This window comes from Falco biarmicus, chromosome 5, assembly GCF_023638135.1.
Source record: "Falco biarmicus isolate bFalBia1 chromosome 5, bFalBia1.pri, whole genome shotgun sequence".
NCBI lineage: Eukaryota > Metazoa > Chordata > Aves > Falconiformes > Falconidae > Falco > Falco biarmicus.
The window spans coordinates 89,071,965-89,090,473 of NC_079292.1; the positions used below are offsets into that span (position 1 = coordinate 89,071,965).

The 18,509-nt window shown below is 41.8% G+C and overlaps 1 protein-coding gene across 1 annotated transcript in view; it reads left to right on the forward strand.

The window, feature by feature from the left end:
• Positions 1–11,189, forward strand: part of SLC22A15 (solute carrier family 22 member 15) — a 41,373-nt gene extending 30,184 nt beyond the window's left edge. Inside the window, exon 12 of the mRNA XM_056340678.1 lies at positions 1,958–11,189. Within this exon, the coding sequence (XP_056196653.1) occupies positions 1,958–2,044 (87 nt within the window). The 3' untranslated portion in view covers positions 2,045–11,189. The remainder of the gene's footprint in view (positions 1–1,957) is intronic.
• Positions 11,190–18,509: the final 7,320 nt, after the last annotated feature.

Genomic DNA, 18,509 nt, shown 5'->3' on the forward strand with positions numbered 1-18,509 from the left:
TTGTTTACCAATTTTAGCTGTAGTGATTTTTGACAGGACAGCACAGTTCGCTCACAAAAACACCTTTGAAGAAAGCTTGAAAGAGGCAGTTCTGTAATAATTAATTTTATGCTGTAGCTACTTTACATGCACGTTTTATAAACATTTTTACCCATACTGGGTAATATGTTATGGCACCACATTCTTGAAGACAACACAAATCCATCATATACACTTATATCAAGTTTACACCAGCTGTTATTTTGGTAATTATGTCATTATTACATCTTAACTGTGCAGATGGCTTACTAACAAAAAACAGTTCTAGCAAATAGTGCAGGTGTTACAGCTTAGAAGAGAGAAAGTCGCATTTTTATTTTCCTTTCTAACAAAGTAAGGTCAGTATTGCCCTTTGAGGTGACAAGTGTTTGTCAGTATTTGCACAACTTGATTCACTTATGTCAAGCAGCCTTCTCAGGTTTAAATCTTCCCTGCTTGCACTTCTGTATGCTTCTTAAAAATCGCAACCTGAACAGGATCCACAAAAGAAAATAAAGGAATGGATGGATTAAAATTATTGAATCCAAATCTAAAAAAAAGTCATTGGTTCAGGCCTGAAGTAATCCTGTAACTGCAGTGAAGTTGTATCTGGAATGTCTGTGACACATTAGGGGTTTATTTTAAAGCCCACAAAGCACTGATAAAATGGAAAGCTGTTAAACATTAACCTTATTTGACAAGGCCATGGAGAGGTCTTATGAAGCTGCTATAAGAAAGATGTAGAATTTAGTTGGCATACCCTGAATTCCGCCTGTGGAATCCATTGTCCTTTTGTACCACTTTCAAGATAACGTGTTCTGGTTGCCCAGAATGTATGTTAACAGGGACAAAACCTCCAAGAATGTGACATTCAAGTTGGGCAGCATCCAGTGATAGCCTGACTTTCCTCAAATAATTTTAGAAATCCAGAAAAAAGCATAACATAATTCCCTTTATATCTTCTGACATGTCTTAGTGCTCAAACTGTTTGAAATTCCTTTGCAGTTAACGCACATTGCTGTAGCAAAACTCTGAAGACAGATCTAAAGCTACAGATTTTGCTTGCGTGGTACTGTCAGTCAGGAACATGATTTCCATTTCTCTATTTTTCACCCTTCTTCACATATGACTAGGCAGGCAGAAGTCTTAGGGTGGATACAAGCATACTGGAAAAAAGTCCTAAATACTCAAACTAGATGGAGTTTATACTAGCAAGAGAATCTTTTTAACTGGAATGATTTGTATCAGTTCTAATGGAAAAATGCTACACTGGCCAAATAAAAATCAATTAGCTGTAATAGTTGAATGTAATTTGGGTATGTGATATAAATTCTGTTTTTTAAAAGGACACTGGCTGAGGTAGGTATACTTATGATGAGGAGTTTAGTTTCCGAACATAGAAAATGGTAATTTCCACCCCCCCACCCCCCCCTTTCCATAACACCTTTATTTGGTATTTCAGGGGATCTTTTTAATTGAACTTGCATAGGAAAATGCCCATGCTACACATGGAGAAGTAATAATTCAGGGTGGAGAAGCTTTTTAACTTATCAAGTAATCTGTGTGTTCTGGAAACAGAGGTTCAGTAGCTCACCACAGAGTAGGGGCCTCAGACTTACTTTAGGAGAGCTGAGTAGATTATCACTTCAGAACCATTCTAGCCAGGCTGTCTCCTGCATGTATTCTCTAGTGTACTGATGGAGCAGAGAAAGTCCATCCACTAGAAGCCCATGTCTTTTAAAGAGATTTTGAGGAACTGAGGACACAAATTTTAATTCACCTAGCGTCTTTTACAGGGCTTTAATACAGTGATTTGACCTGTCTCATCTTACTTTTCCTCTACCAGCATTCCAACAGAGGTGTAATGGCTCATGCTTACATATTTTGAGGTTGACTTAGTGTTTTCTGTGCTAACTGATGGCTTCATTTTTGTTTCTAGTCTGGAGACAAAGACAGTTCTTCGGGGAGTGGAAGTGAAGATGAGGAGTTTTATGATGCTGATGAAGAGACTCATATGATCAAGTAATGAAAAGAAGAAACACTGGCCTATTTTATGCCTTTTCTTACTTGTCCAGTCAGACCAGCTGTAAGTCGAATGCTGGGGATCTCACCTGTCAGGGAATGTAATTGGGCGAGTGCCTGTGTCTTTTCCTGACCAGGAGAGGGTTTTGAGTACTGTTCAGTCTAATTACACCGCTGATGCTCTCCATATGAGACAGCTGTTCAAATTCTTGTGGTTCAGAATAACAGTGCACAGACCGAAGCTGAAGCCAAGTGAGACAGCAAGGGTGGGATTAAGTATTTGCCTAGGAAATTACCTAGGCTTAGACAGATTTGGACTGTTCATCAATGCACATGGTTGTATTTTATTTTCAAGGTGGTTGATTTTTGATTCCGTATAAATCGATAAGCTTGAAAACATCCACTGTTGTTTTCTGTAGGGTGAAAGCGGTCACAGAATGTGCTGTATGAAACCCTGGTGGGAACAGAGTTCTGAAATTGTATGTTAAAATGGCTTCTGCATATTGAACTGGGGGAGAGGCAACTATGAACATAAGGTTCTTGTCTGTGCGTACAGACACCTGTGTGGAGAGTTACAGGGTGCAGCTGATTAGTCATGTGCCGTGCATTAACGTAGTGATAATTGAATGCTGGGAGGAAGGACTATGGAAAAGAGCGAATATAAAACCTGCAGATGTAAAGGACATTACTGATAATTTTTTTTTTTTCCTTCTTTTCATCCACCAAGCATCTTCTTGGGCTGTCTTATACATATATTTGCCACATGTTCCTCACATCTCAGCACTGCTGTTTATAGCTTTAAGTCTTTTACCTTGTCCTCACTTTGCCATAAGTATAGAAGCTCAGCAACTTCTCTGTGCAGTGAAATAATTCTGTGAAGGATATAATTTCGTGGGTGGGGCATAGGTGAGGTATTTATCACATACTGTGTTTGTGAGGTGTGTGTTAGAATATATAGCTCATTTTTGTGGACCTGTCTGTATCTTTATTTCTGGAAGAAACTTAACTCTGAAGTGGTAAGAGGAACTGTGTGTTGCTGTTACACTTCGGGGGTTATTGCCAGGAAGCTGCTAGTATTTATTTATAAATCTTGTGTGTAGATAAAGTTCTCAGTTTTTTTTCTTTTTAAAAAAAAGGTTAACCTCTTTGAGGCAGCATTTGGTTACTTGATGTTGTTTCTTAACCGGTGTGTGCTCAAGCACTTGGTTACTTGACCTTCTTGAAGGCAACTTTCTTCTGCTGTTTACACTGAACTTCGTGTAAGTGCTTCATCAGAGGGATAGGGAATCTTGAAATATGAAACATGAACATATGAAATGTTACAGCTACAAAGATGAGGCCTTACAAGGATTCAGTTTTCTTGATTACATTGTCATCTTCATCCTCTGATCTGTGGCTTTCTATTTATTAAGATTGATTTCTATAAAATATTTATTAGTCTTTATACTTGGAGTTCCTAGCAAAGTGCCACACAATGGCAGCAAGTGTATTGTCAGGCTCACTAGCCATTTTTAGGGATGTTGGACTAAAAAAAAAAAGCTGGATTAAAAAAAAATGGAAAAGCTGACTGCTGAATATTTTCTGGTTAAACTGAGAAGCTTCTTTACTCTGAAAGAAGGTGAAAGTAAATGCATCTGAATTCTGTACCTAGCTGCGTGAACTTTGTTTGCTGGGAACTGTAACGCTGAGCAAAGTGCAGCTACCCTGGTTGGTGCAGAGAGCAGCCCAGAGACAGCAGATGCCCACGTGCAGTAATCCCACTTGGCCTGAACTTCATCCAGGCATTGACTGTGAGCAAAGTTGGGAACTTCAGTCCCTATGGACAATGTATCAATATTGTTGTAATTTTTGCCTGTTATGAGCTTCACTAGAAGAATTCCAGCCTGCAGTCTGCACTTTGTTTTTTCCAGATTGTTGAATAGTTGTAGATGTGGCAAAGCACTTTTAAACACAGCTGCATAGTCTTTCTGCCTTATTTGGTCCTTTTGTATGCAAGAAAATTACTCCAAATAAGACACTTGGAAATACTTTAAAAAAAAATATTCTTTTCCTAGTTTTGCATTCACATTTTGAATTATGGACAGCTGGAAAAAATACTTTTTGTTGCTGATGGCTTTTAAATAAATAAAACCTGCTTGCTTAGAAGCAAACAGTGATAAGCCTGGTGGTATTAACAAACTGCTAAGACCCAACAGGTTTTTTAGGTGTGTGCTGCCTCTGTCCCTCTTTGGATGGTAGATGGAGTAAGTCATCTGGGAGGCAGACAGGAGCTGTTGGGTTTCCTCCCTCCATAGTTTCACAGTTGTTGCTGCTGGCACCCCTCGTTATGCCACACCTCAACATAATTTTCATTAGAAAGGTAGGATGCTGTAATGGTTCAGGTGGAGGAGATCACTCTTTGCAGGACCTGAGCTGGATTTTGTGACAGTCACCAACTTTTAATTAAACTTACCTCTCCACTCATGCACTCTTGTATCATAAGTATACATGTGTAAAATTGCAAAACCAAGAGTGAAAATAACATGAGCAGGTTTTTTTCCATAAAAGTTGCTGCTCTTTTTTTAACCTTAAATATGTTCTGTGTTTGCACCTTTGGAGTTTTACAGGGCAGCATCCTTTTTTTGTCAACCATAGGAACTCTCTATTGTTACTTTCCCTGCCCAGTTAATTCAGAAGTTTTATAGGAGAGAATCCATTCAGGAGGAGCTCAGCAATGTAATATCAGGCTTCTTAAAATTACTTGGTCTAGTAATTCCTAGATTAGGAAGTCCTAATCCATTAGGTGCATTAAGCTTCTTTTCATAGAGGTTTGTTTTATACAAACTCGCTTTCTAGTACAGAAATGTGCAGGTTCACTTTTTTCTTACCCATGGAGTGTAATGCTTTATAGTATTGAGATACTTGTGCTACATATAATGTTCACTGGGGAGAGATGCTGTACAGTGTTATGTAGCCTATGTGGTCAGCGTTTTCTGTATCTAGATAGAGCGTTATTGCTAAGCAAAAGTTCTTCAGCTGAGCAGTACCTGCTCTTATGTGTGTCACAGCCATGTTACTTGAAAGCCCGAATCAGGTCAGAGAGAACTTGTGATGTTGAAGTTATGTGTAAGCAGTGTATGTAGACCCAATTAATAAATCTCAGTGTTTCAGCAGTACGTTTGCCCTGAGGAGTACTGCAGAGCAGAGGCTGAGGCAGCACTAGATACACCACAGCGTACGACATATGTTGTGATGCTGAGCCCGAGACTTGGATCCTTGCTATAGTTGAGTGAAGGATGACAACCTTATCCCACATTTTTTGCTAGACTAGCTTTGTATACTAAGCAGCCTGCACTGTTAACTGCTTTTTGTGTTGTGCAGGCACTACAATACCTAACCCACAGGATGGGAATTCCTTCCCTGGACTCCTTTTGGTTTTGGAGCTGTCATTTTTTTTTTTCCAGCCAGCTCACTTAGTGGGATTATGCTAGAGATTAAAGAGGCTTTCCTATGGTGCTGATTAATCAGATTTTAGTACTGTCTCAGCAGAATCCCAAACATACCTCACCTGTCTGGGGACCTCACAAGTGATCCTTGAATACAGCTAAAAGTGAGGGAGAGTGACAGGTCATGTGAGTCAGCATGGAGGAGAATTAGCTGGAGGGAGTTGAAAGAGTAGAGGATTCAGCAAAAAAACTTTAGGGCAAGGGTAAGTGAAAACACAAGATAGTAACCATTGGGTGGAAGTGCCCTTCTTGCTGCTTGTCTTGGCTTGCAGCTTCTCCTTTCAGAGCTAGCATTGGTTCCAAAATGTCCTACTGGGGCCGGCAGTTTCATAATTTCCTTTTAACATAGACTTTGTTCAGCACTACTATAGTGATGAAACATTTGGATCAATATAAAATGTGGCACACTTCAGTTTTCTTTTGGACTCAGCTTTTCTATGAAATGGCATGTCTACTTAAATCATTAACGTTTATAAAACCCTCTTTGGGAGAATGCTGTCCAACTGGTTATCACTTATTTGCCAGCTTCCCTTTAGAAAGATAGGAAGATCACAATTATTTGGTTCACTTTTTTCGCACAACTTCTTGTGAAGTGATACCTCAGCCTTTTAAAACAGTTTTAGTACCTGGCTGGTTTTGATAGGCTGAAGAGAATAGAATAAGCAAGTGATTAAACAAATTAACTTGTCAAAACTACTTCCTCTGAAAACAAAGTTAGTACTCTCCATTTAAGGATTAGAAAAGTGCTGCTCAGACTCCCTGTTGCACCAGAAACTTAGAAGGTTAAAGGAGGGCCACAGGTGACCTGATGTTCAGGTCAGGTTGCTGAGTGAAGAACATGTCCACATCTCTCCAGAGACACCAAATTAACGTGGAGCAGACTGTAGCTAGTTGCCACCTTTGTTACAGCCAAGGCTTTAAGGATTGCTGCCACATGCTCACCTGGTTACAGTGTGAAATCCATGCCAGGGTTTCCAGACTGTATGGATGTACTGAGGTTAGCAGAATATCCCTTGCAGAACTGTGGGGAATGCAGTTGAGCAGTACATTTTCCAGTCTGTTTAACCTAAACATATAAAAGCGGTTTGCAAGAGAATGTTTTTGTTGTACTGAGAAAAAAGGGAAAGTGAGGAACCAACCTACTTTTCCGAGAGTGTGTTAATGGAAACGTTTGAGCTAACACTTTTCTTCCCAAGTCTTCTGTGTAATCACCAAATGCAAGTTTGGTTAGTATTCCTTTGTTCTAGCTGAAGGATGGTGTGCTATGCAAACCTTTTCCTACCCTCTTAGAGCTTCTTTCATCATGCTCTTTGACACGGCTGAATCCAGGCATCTGTGCATGTAAGTTGTGAGCCATACAGTAAATCTGTCAAAAAAGCCCGAGAGCAGTGCTGTCACTTGATGGCGGAAGATAGTCTGGCCTGACACACTTAATGCCAGTGTCAGAAATGTCTATATTCAGCTGTTTACCAAACAGGAGGCTTAGGATGTAGCTGTGTTTTGAGTCTTACTGCTTGTATCTTACTACAAGATGTATTAAGTGCAAGAAAGATACCTACACACACAAAAAAAACAACCTCTGTGACAGATCTAAATGTAGAACTGGAGGGTGAACAAATTTATACAAAATTTTTTTCCGTGCTATGTATTTTTATTGTCTTGTCCAGTCTGTTAGCCTTCAGATTTTCCAGGTGCTAGGTCTAACAGCTGGGTAAAACGTTCACCCTGACAGTTTGAATTTACTGAACATTCTCATCTTATTTTTGGTACTACTTGCTGTTTCTGTCATTCTGAGAAGGGCTCCTGTATTGCCTAATGGGGAGCAGATTTTTCTGTTCTGATTTGAAGTGCCTGTTTTATAAAAGTCATCTTTAATTTCCTCAGCCAACTTGATAGGGGACTGTGTGTAAAGTAACATCATAGAATTGTATTACATAAGTGCCAAAGACAGTTTTTCTGGAAAGCAATGGTCCAAAACTAGTTCTAGCTGCATTCATTTGGAATTCTTCCACGCAACCTGCTACAACTGGTGTTTACAAGCATCTCTGGAGCTTTAGGGGACAGAAAGAGTTACCTTTGCTTGTCTTTCATTGCTCAGTTCACTTAAGTAGCTTTTCTTTCTGAGAAACCAAATAAATTAAATGAAGGATTTAAATAAAGCTAGGTTTTGTAGAATGTGCAGAATTTATACCATGTAGCCATTATCGAGAAATCTGCAGAGCCTGTTTGCTTCAGAGTTGCAAATGTCAAAGCTTATTCTGAGACTGATAAAACCTGGGTTTAAAACTGCACATTGGAATTTGTTAGTTCATTCACCAGCCTTACAAATTAGCATTGCTAATAACAGCTCGCCTGGAGCTTCAGAGTATCTAGCACTTTTCTATAAAAATATACAGTCTGAGGCATTGCTAAATAATAACATCTAAAGTTTAAATCCCTATTACAACTAAAATTCACTGCAAGTCAGCCCTGTTGTGGCTGCTTCTTTGCCAGTAAATAGGCAGGTTTGGGCAGCAAGAGCTGGCTGTCCCCAGAAGAATGGTTTAAAAAAATATATATCTTTCTCCAGTGTGTGGGCAGAGCGAAGTAGGACCATGGGGTGTCAGGGTCCTGTTGTACACGGCAAGCTTATAGGGTGGAATATATTTAAATAAGTAGTTGTCCACTCTCATTTACAAAAGCAAAAGGGTAGTAGATGAAACAGGTCTTTTACAGCTTCCCGTCAACATATCTGAGGTGATCGTATTATACCTGCTTTTATCAGGAGGCAGGAAAAAGTATGGTGGTAAGAATACCTTTGCCAATATTGAAAGTTATATTTACTTAAAGATGACCCATGAGAGGTATCTGGCACATCTGTGTTCAAACAACATGTTTTTAAATGATGAAAATTTGATTGGGAGACAGGCATTTCTGGTGTTTGTAGAAAAAAAATAATCAGTGTTGATGAAAATTGTTACAGAGCAGACAACTGCTGGGTGATTTCTGATGAAAGAATGTATTGTGGTTGCTGTGATTTCAAGTATGCCTCTAAAAGACTAATTTTGAGTATTTAATCCTTGTCACTCTCCAAAGTCTAATCCAAATTTTATTTTCTTCTTGTTAAAATTTAATTGGTACTTCTATTGCACTACATTTCCTTCCTGAATCTAATGAGTCTGATTTTTAAGCTACCTCTTTATGTTGAGCTTTTTTGTCAATTTTGTATTTAATTAATTTTTCAGAAGGTAGAAAATATTTCCTTTGTTTATTTATGTAGGAGTCAATGACTTAAGGACCACAAGTCCTCCTTCTGTTTAAAGTTTTTTCTTAAAGGCCTTTTAAATTTAGTTAAAAGACTTAAGCTTTTGAAGGAGCAGAATAATTACACACTTAGAACATGGATTCTCCTGTGTGTACTGTTTGTTTTTTAGAAGGGCCTGAAAGCCCTTGGTGTTATACTAATCTCAGTTGAGGACCTGACTTTTGAGGCAATAAAGTTTTGAGTTGGGGAGTTTTAATCAATTTAATTTATTGGCAGTTAAGGAGCTTTTAAGTGCTGGTTTTGGAACTGGAAGAAAACCTAAAGAAAACACTGCTGCTTTCTTCCAGACAATGCTTTTCGCTCTCTTGCCCCCATGCCACCCCCCACCCCAAGGTGGTCTCCAGTTCCTTGGCTGTGTGCTATGCTCGGGCCCTTCAGCAAGGCAGCGGGTAGGACAGGGGACTGGGATCAGTCTGTTGCGCTTGCTGCTGTTCTGCTGCTCCTTGTTTCTTACTCTGCTTTCGTGGGGTTTCTTCACCAGCCGCCAATCCCTTTAGAGTTGTAGCTTCTTCTGAGTCTACTCTCAGCCTCTGCTCAGGCTATGATTTTTCCTTTGGCATTTCTCCTGCTCAGCTGTCTCTCCTTCCCGCTCCTCTTGTGCTGGCATGGTCCCATCCTTTTTTCCTCCCACTGCTATAGCACTGTAATCTCTTTCTTGGCATTTATTGCCCTTTCTTAAACATGCCCTTGCAGAAGTGACAGAAACTCCTCTGGCAGTGTTGGAGTACAGTGGGTCAGTGCCCTCTGTGCCCAAGAGGCGCAGGAGGATCCATCTGAAGATCACTTTTTTTACTGTGAGGGTCACTGAGCACTAACACAGGTTGCCTGGGGAAGTTAATGGAGTTTCCACGCGTGGAAGTATTCAGAAGGTTTGTGGACATAGTCCTAGGCAGCCTGCTCTAGTAGGTGGCCCTGCTTGAACAGAGTGGTTGGACTAGATGACCTCCAGAGGTCCCTTCAAACATCAGCCATTCTGTGATTCCTGTGCCGCCTGTTGTTGAGCTGGCTGGGACCCGCACGGGGCAGTCACTGGCCTCTTCCCACACAAGACACCCCACAGCCCCTCTCTACCAAAACCCTGACAGTTATGCTCGATACATGACGGTGTAGGGGTTTCTTGCAAGTAAAGGCCTTATAGTTTGGGCTGACAGTTTTTGTGAGTTGTAATTGGTACTGTGTTCCCTTTCTGTGTTAGTGTTGTTGTAGGTCAAATAAATGAAACTCCTAGGGACATAATCAGACATGTGTAGCCAAGTTCTGTGTCTGTTTACATTTGCATCCCTGCTGATTTCAGAAGACAGAACTTAGATCTCCACTTGACCAGAGGAGCAGCCAAAGGGGTAAACTACTTTTTCTGCTCAACCCTTCATCATGAAAACAAACCTTTGTATAGTCTCTATATCCTTTAGACTTTGTATTGTTTCCTCATGCCAGATTAATTTGAACCAACCGTCAAAAAGTCCTTGGCAGTTGAGAGTTACTTGAGTAGGAGGAAAGTAGAAATTGGGGGGGGAATAGATTCACTGCTTCAAACAAAAATCAAGTTCTATATGGTTGGTGTGTGTTATTTTTAAATATTTTATTTGGATTACTTGAATACTGAGTGTTATGAGCCTTCCCATGTTAAACTGAGGACTGATACGTTTCAGAAGAACTTTAACTGTATTAGTGTGTTGCTGTTAACTCAGAGTTATACCGCCGAATGTTTTTAGAATACTTGACCTGAGAAGTCACAACTAAAGACAGCATAAGCTTTTCCACAACAGACCTTTTCTGGTGGTATATCCATATGTTCTGTGAACAGCTGTTGGATTCATCTTTTTAAGATGTTCTTTGCCATGAGTGAAGGACCATAACGGCTGTTGAAATATTCAGAACAATTGCACTTACCTGTTCTGTTTTCTTAATGTGTTTCCTATGCATACTGCCTTACCTGTATGTACTGTACTTCACTGAAGGTACAAAAAGTAAATATCAGGTTCTTAATTTATAAAATGTAAATGAGTTCTAAAAATAATTCTGTAATAGTACATATTTTCCAGTGATATCTGTCTTCTAAGAGAAGGGTGGTGGTGGTAATCCAGGTGAATTTAGTCAAGAGTTAATATTGGTGGTCTTCACAGTCTCACTTAATTTCTGAATGATTTTGATCATTTGAAATACATTTTTTTCTTTTAAGATTTTTTTTTAGAGGCTAACCTATGTTAGTAAGCCAACTTTAAGGTGACTTGTAACAGCTCTGATACTGCCTCTGACTCATACAGTTCATATAATGTCTTTGTAACTTATTTTGTGCCTTTTCTTCCCCTGACACACAATCTCTCAATAAAAACAAGCTCTTTTGCAACACTGCAAACCTATTTTATTGTCCTGGTTTTTTTACTTGCCTGACCCTTTTGTTTTGTTTTCTGGAGGGGGCTGAAGGTCTCATAATAGAATAGATATTTATAATGGACTCTGCAGAAGAAAATTGACAAGGTGGAAAGCAGGTCATTTTGGAACGGCAGTGCTACAAAGCGCCTGGGAAACTGGGACTGTCAGTACTAATCAATATATTCCACCATATCTATCACAAATAATTTCTAACAAAAACCAGCACCAGTGGAATGCGAGAATCAATTTACTACTGGCTCCAGTTGTGCTGATTGATGTTGAAAGACTGGAAACACTTTGGGGGGTTTAGGAATAGCAAAGTGTCTGTGGTACTGTTACTAATATTTGTCTGGGGGAGTTCCCACGAGCCCTGGTTGGCACTATAACACCCCTCCTTTGAAGCGCTGTGGCAAATGCACAAAAACATGGTCCCTGTCCTCGGCCGGGGCTTCTGCCTAAATATCTTGGCGGGGAATGGCAGAATTTGAACATTTGTCTTCATTACCTGGAAATGAGGTGATAAATAGCTTGACTGCATTTCCTGTCCCCTGTCCAGTGACAAGAAAATATTGTTGAACCTGAAAAAAAGTGACTATGTGAGATGGGGATCAGTGCTCTTTTTTTAAACTGCTGGGTACCAGAGCTTTCATACCTCTGTGTATGCTTTAAAAAAAGATAAATTAAAGATTCTCCATGATTAGGCAGTCCTTTGAGCAGATGCCAAAGCACTGCATTGATCAGTATTTTAAAGTGTACATTCTGAAGGAGGCAGGTGGTCTGCATGATAGGTAACATTACCAGGCCTTGTGTTCTGTTGCATTTTACTTTTCGACACCGTGGAGCTAAGAAGATCAATCCGGCCAGCCGCCCTGTTCACACTGCTGGGCACAGACCACGGCAAAAGTCACCCTTTGCTCTTGGCTGGCTTACTGCAAAAGAGAAATACAGCTATCTTAAGTATCTTTTTGGATTAATCTGTCATGCTTTCCAGAATCTCCTGAAGCTTTAAACAAGGTATTTTGAAGTCTTTTGAATGCCACGTGTTTTCAGCAGCAGCCTTTCTAGGGTGAGTAATTGGAATATATGAAGCATACATAAGCATCCAAAATCACTTGTTCATCCCTTGATCTGAAGATACCAGACAAAGGCCATCTTTTGTTCTTGTTGTTTTCTGATTCCGTGAGCCCTACTCTTATTCCTGGTGCTTGAGATACTTAGGATTTTACTTTAGTTTTCACTTTCGCTGCTGTTTCACCATGGAGGTGATGATTGACGGCCCCATTTTTCAGATGTGTGGGTATGTGCTCAGCATAGTTCCACCCGTAGCCATTCAGATTTGTTGTTCTCTCCTCTCTAATACGTTCCCACTCCCTGCTGCAGGGAACTAGTGGCGTGAAAGACTTTGGTTGTTCCCTGCATCAGCATAAGGAGCGTTTCTGTGAGCCACTGCTGGGTATGGCAGTATGAGCTCCCGTATCCACGGGCTGATGTACATGGACGCACCTTTCTTTTGAAACTGTCCACTTGGGCTGGTCTTAAATGCAGCTTTAAACTGGCTGTATCTTGCTGCGACTGGAGCCGGTTTGACGACCAGGCCGTTGCCTCAGACTCTTTGTTGGACCGAGATAAGGAAAAACAGGGTGAGAGACCGAGAGTGGGGGAAGGGGCCACAAATTGAAGGGACGTTGGTTCATATGGCTCTGAGATTATTTTTTTATTTAGGGGGTGGGGATGGTTTGTCTTTGGTGGTTTGGTGGGTTTTTTGAGTCATTGTAGCTTTAAGCTTTGCTTTGTTGTGATGCTTCTGCCATCAGTAATTTTTCATACTGAGAAGAGGAAGACGCCTCTGAACTCTTCAGATGGGAGGTGTGGAGCTAAAGTGCCGTCCCTGGAAAGCTGGGACATTTTGAGAAATGTGCTTGTCCCTTACCCAGTGACTGGTGCAGAATGGCAGTAGTAAGCGTTGCCTACCAGCTGCCAAGCAGCTATCAGGCAGAATTCCTCAGTTCTTCCAAACTGCGCCAGGCTGAAATTTCACTACAGTTACCTTACTTCTGCTGGGCTCAGACTGTCTCCAAGCGGTGTGGTTCTGAGAGAGACTCAACCCTGCCTTCTCCAGCATCGTCATCTTGTGTCTTGTTGGTTACACAGAGACAAGACAAATACTTGTTCTGAAATTCTCTCTGTCTTGGCAAATAAAGGTCTCTAATCCTGATTTATGGCTTAAGAGCACCTTCAATGAACAATCCTTGCTGCAAGGAGGAGGGAGGAACCTCAATTTATTGATCCAACTCTGTAACAACAGGTAATATAATGTCACACTTGGAAAAGTGGTTCTTGAGTGACTTATTCTTGCCCTTTGTTTTGCTAGTAAAGATGACAAAGATGCAACTGATCAGATTTGCCTCCATCTTGGGGAGGGAAGAGGTAATATGCACCAGAAAAGCTGTAGCATTTCATCACATTTTCCCTTCCTCATGTCTGCTGCTGAAAGGTAGCTAAGATATGAAAATCCTGCAATCTGTTCTGCAGCTCAAAGTGGGCAGTTTTGTTCATTTCTCCGCACTTTGTACAATCTATGCAGCAGCTTGGCAAAACTACAATGGGGGGGTGTTACAAGGACTCATTGAAGGGAAGGCTGATGGAGCCATGCAGATGGGATTACTTGGAAGATTGCAAATCCAGAAACAATTAAAAGTCTAGTTCATCTTTATTTTGATTCAGCTATGGTTTGAGCCATGGACCAGATCCCAAAGCTGGAGTGCTCTAATGTGTTTCGAGGGGGGGATGGTGTTATTTTATTTTATTTTTTTTTTTTTTAGGACTGTTGTTAGCTCTTAGGCACTGTGTCTTACAGTATGAGACTCCTGATCTTCCAGCTGCTCTGCTTACCAGCCGTGCCAGGACAAGGTGATGCCTTTGCTAATGCTGTCATGGAGCTGTCTGCTGGGTGTGCTTAATGCAGAGAAACAAGCGTAAGCAGCATGCAGGCACTTTGTGGAAGCAAAAACTACTGAAGAAGGGATTTGTTCAGTGCAGGGTAATTCCTCTCTTGATCAACTACTTTTCCCGAGAGCTCCTGCAAGCTTTGCCCCCTCCTAAAGCTATCAATAATACTTGGATTTGATAGAAATCTTCTACCTCATTTTGGATGGTGGGTGACCAGATAGCAGAAGCTACCTCTGCATGAGTCCTAGCAACTGAGTGACAGTTTCTCCTTCTTCCCCAAGTATGAGGTGCTACCTTGCAAATGCTGGGCTTAAGTAAAAGTAGAAGCTGTTAGAGGAGGTGTTCTGTCCATGGTTACATCAAGGAGCCAAATGCAGGTTAGCGCAGAGCTCCCTTGTGTGACAGGAGAGTGGTGGGGCTCCATCCTTCGGCATGCCGGTACTGCCCTTTGGGAAGATCTGCCCTGCCAACTGGAGCCTACAATGCTGCTTTTTTTTTTTTTTTTTTTTTCTATGGTGCTGGTTTCCTGCTCTGCAGTCACCATTCTTTTTCTGTAATAGTGGAAGTGGCCACTTGTACTTCATACTATTCATTTTTCTGATTTAAAACTGATTTTAAACCTGCAGCAAGGCACCTTGCCAGCCGTGTTGCGTATCCTGACCCACGGATAGGGTTGCAGTGGGTACCAAATGCCCACCCTGCTGTATACTGCTTCCTACATAGCGATGAGAGCCTTGTGCTTGCACAGGCCTTATTTTGTTTGAGTCAAGCTCTCTTTCTGGTTTGTTTGATATTAATTTTGAAATGTTTGATTAACAACTTGTTAAAGGAAGTGGAGAAAAATCCTCTGAAGCCTCTGCAAGCCCTGTCAGTGCATACGCTAGCGATGCAGTGATTAGGATGGAAGCTTTGAATGCTACAGCTGAAATTGGCACCAGCTCTGGGTAAGTCACCTTCTCTCACCAAAGTCTGTTGCTTTCTTGAACCCTCCACCCCCACCCCCACTCCCACATATAAAGTGGCTGAGTTTGCCAGATCACAGGTTATGTTCAATTAGTGTTTATAATGATGATGCTGGGCAAGGTGCATCTCTGTTACAGCTGGCACAGAGATGTCGTAGAGAAACTGAAAATTTCTAGGAAATCAGTTTTTAATGCTTTGATCCTTGCACGATACGTAGGGAGGGCGAGCTTTGGGGGTGGCATGGCTTTCAGAAACAGTACACACAAGGGCAGGAGAAAGCAGTGCTTGCACAGTGGTCTTTTCTCAGGGATATTGGATTGTTTGAATCGAGGGTCCATTATCTTCTCTAAAATTCTGAGTTACAGCTGAGGTCATTTGGTCTGCTAGCCTTTGGGTTGTTAGAAGGCAGCGAATGTAGTAGAAGCTCACTCAGATGAGATCTTTGTTGTCCCTGATAGCAGAAACTGGACTAAATGACCTATGGATGCTGTTCTGCATCCTCTTCCCTTCTCACCCTAACTGAGCATGGTGGAAAAGCAGTCCTGCGCTCTCCTCCTAGACAACTAATAGCTTTATTCACCTTGTTTCCCCTCCAAAATACACACACGCCCACCTGCCTGCCCTCCCCTCCCTCCACGAAAGGCCAAGGAGCAGAGATGGCTTGCTCCTCCATGAATTAGCCTGGCCAAGCAACTTGTTCTGCATATTCCCAGCGCTTTTATTCCAGGGTTGTTTCTCCTCCCCCACTCTCGCTTTCAGTGCCCTGAATCTGCATTTAACTAGTTCTAGCCCTAAAGATCTACCCTGTGTCCTAGCACTGCCTGGAGCAGATGCAGCGCAAATGATTGATCCTCTCCCGTTGGCGATTTGGCTTTGACTGCACAAACCAGCCAATAAAGCCGAAAGGGCCAGGCAGCTGGTCACGAGGATTCGCTTGTAGCTGCAAAGTTTTAGGCTCAAAGAGAGGAGGAAGTGTTTGCTCGAAGAATGCAATTGCATTCCTCCTCCTTTCTCCCGCCGCCTGCTCTCGATGATGACAAGTTTTTAGAAGTTGCTGTCTGAAAGAAGAGACGTGTGTGTGCCAGGCACGGCTTGGACGGGAGGCTGACACCTCGTTTTCCAGCGACTGAAGCCGGAGTGTGTAGCAATGGAGGTCATGACCTGATCTGTGTAGAAATGCTCTGAGAAGGCTTCGCTGAAGCCCCTGTTGAGATTCTCTCTCAGACAAGTCTGCTTCTCACCGGTTTGTCCACTGAATCTCTTGATCTGCTTTGCGGTACATACAGCACACTTCTAATGAAGAGCGTCGCTTTTCTTCTGCTGGCGCTCTCATTCTCATCTGTATAGTAATTACTCTCTTACAGCAACTGTTCCCCTTGGGGCCCTTGCATCGTAAAGACTCAATGATTCCCTCCTCCCCTCCTTTCTTCCCACCCAAAGCATGCACTCGTCTGGCCCCTTCCCTGTGTTTTTCTTGAGACACTTCTACAGTTATAGTGACAAAACCTTCCTTTATCCCTTCAAATTCTGTTTTTCATCCTCTCCTCAATGCCATGTTAGCCCTGGAACACAACACAGCGTCCAAGCGGACATACCCTAGGGATCACCTGTAAGTTTGATATCTGTTACAGCGTGCGTGAGATGGCACAAGCTGCGAAGGTTGACCAGACAGCTTTGACAGCAGATGGGCCATACCACTAAGATTGTCCAAACCCACGGTTGCTTTAGTATGTTCAAGCTCTTGCAGAATGTGGTTGTCCAGTCCTTTCTACTGTGTTTGTGGTTTGGGTTTTTTTAATCCCATTCCCCCCCATACAAATATATCTCCCAGCAATCAGAAGTAGCTCCTGAGACCTGGGGTCTTTGGGTCTGGAGACCTTTCTCAACAGCTCGCTAAAGCTGACCTGTTCGGCAATAATTACATTTTCATCAAGAGAAACCAATAGATTTTATGGGTACATAGCTGTCAGTGGCCTGTGAGATATGAGACCTAGTTTCTAGTTCTGGCTCCAGTGAACACTTGTACATTTTTTACTAGTCAGTCATGGGATGAAGCACATGAACAGGGATGCTGGTCTGTCTTCTCTCTCCCAAGCGAGTTTGTGCTGGAGTGACTACTCTCACTTAGCACTGGTGATTTATTTAATTTGCTTTGAACTGCCATAGACTCAGCAGTAAGTTCTGAATTGGGTCAATTTGCGCACAACGTCAAAGTGTAAAAAATAATACAAGCTAACATTGTTTGTGTTCTGGAGGTCAGCCACGGAAAAAATACCTGCTCCTGGAAATGCTGTGGTCCAGTCTGATTCAGCTCCTCATACAGACAAAGCATCACTGCAAGCAAGCTTCTTGTTTTGGCTCTTGTAAATCTCGGCTGTGGTCTGTCTGTCCCAGAGTTATTGTGCCTCTAGATTTAAAGTCCTTTTCTTGACAGCTGAAAATGATCAGTCTACCAAGAGCTGAGCAAATCTATGCTGAGATCAAAAATGAGGCAGCTTTCTCTCACCTGCCAAGACTTCCAGTGCTAAATGTTTTTCCAGTTGCACTGTGGTCTGCCAAGCATCATGTTTTCTCCAGACACCTTTCTTCTAACCATGTGTTTAAATCAGTGAGAGCTTCTTGGGATTGAGTATTTCCTTTTTGGCATTCAGGCCATTTACCTAGGCATATAAATACAAGTGCTGGAAGGCTCCTGTTTTCATGAATGCTGGCCACAGGTGGTTTTTCAGGATGGTGGGGCATCCTGATTGAAACAAAAGATCAGTAGTTGTAGTTCAGTGATGGATAAAACATAGTGGTGGAGGAAAAATATCATTTGCAGATGCTTGGAAATGGTCCAGAGGGATATTTCATGTTTAAATCATGATGCACTGCACTTGTACTATTTCAGTGAATGTCCAGAGGACAATGCATGAATTTAGAACTCAAAATACCAATTTTCCTGCCCAACATCTCGGCTAACTCTCCCGGGAGCCTCAGAGTCAATGCAGGGAGGGATCCCAGCTTCCTGCCCCCCCATCACCCTCTGAGCTGACCATTATGAACTTGGAAACCTCCACACTCTCTGAACAGCTCGCCACACCGGGTGCGTGATTTTGGCAATGCTGGAAGCCTTGCTGTATGATTTATGTTTGCTGTCCAGTGGCTTGCTTCTTAACTATAGCTGCAAAACTGGCTGGATTCTTATGGATTTGCTAGTTGAGGCTGGTGAGTGGTGAGTAGCAGCATCATAAGCTCAGCAGTTTTCAGAATTTCCTGCATCCTCAGCTTGTGATCCTGGAGTGATTGCATTCTTTGGAAATGCTATGCTGCAGCCTGAAAAGATTCAGGTTGTAAATAATTTTGGATTTCAAAACTCTTCCCAGGTTAAGAGAACTCATTTCTAGCAAAAACTA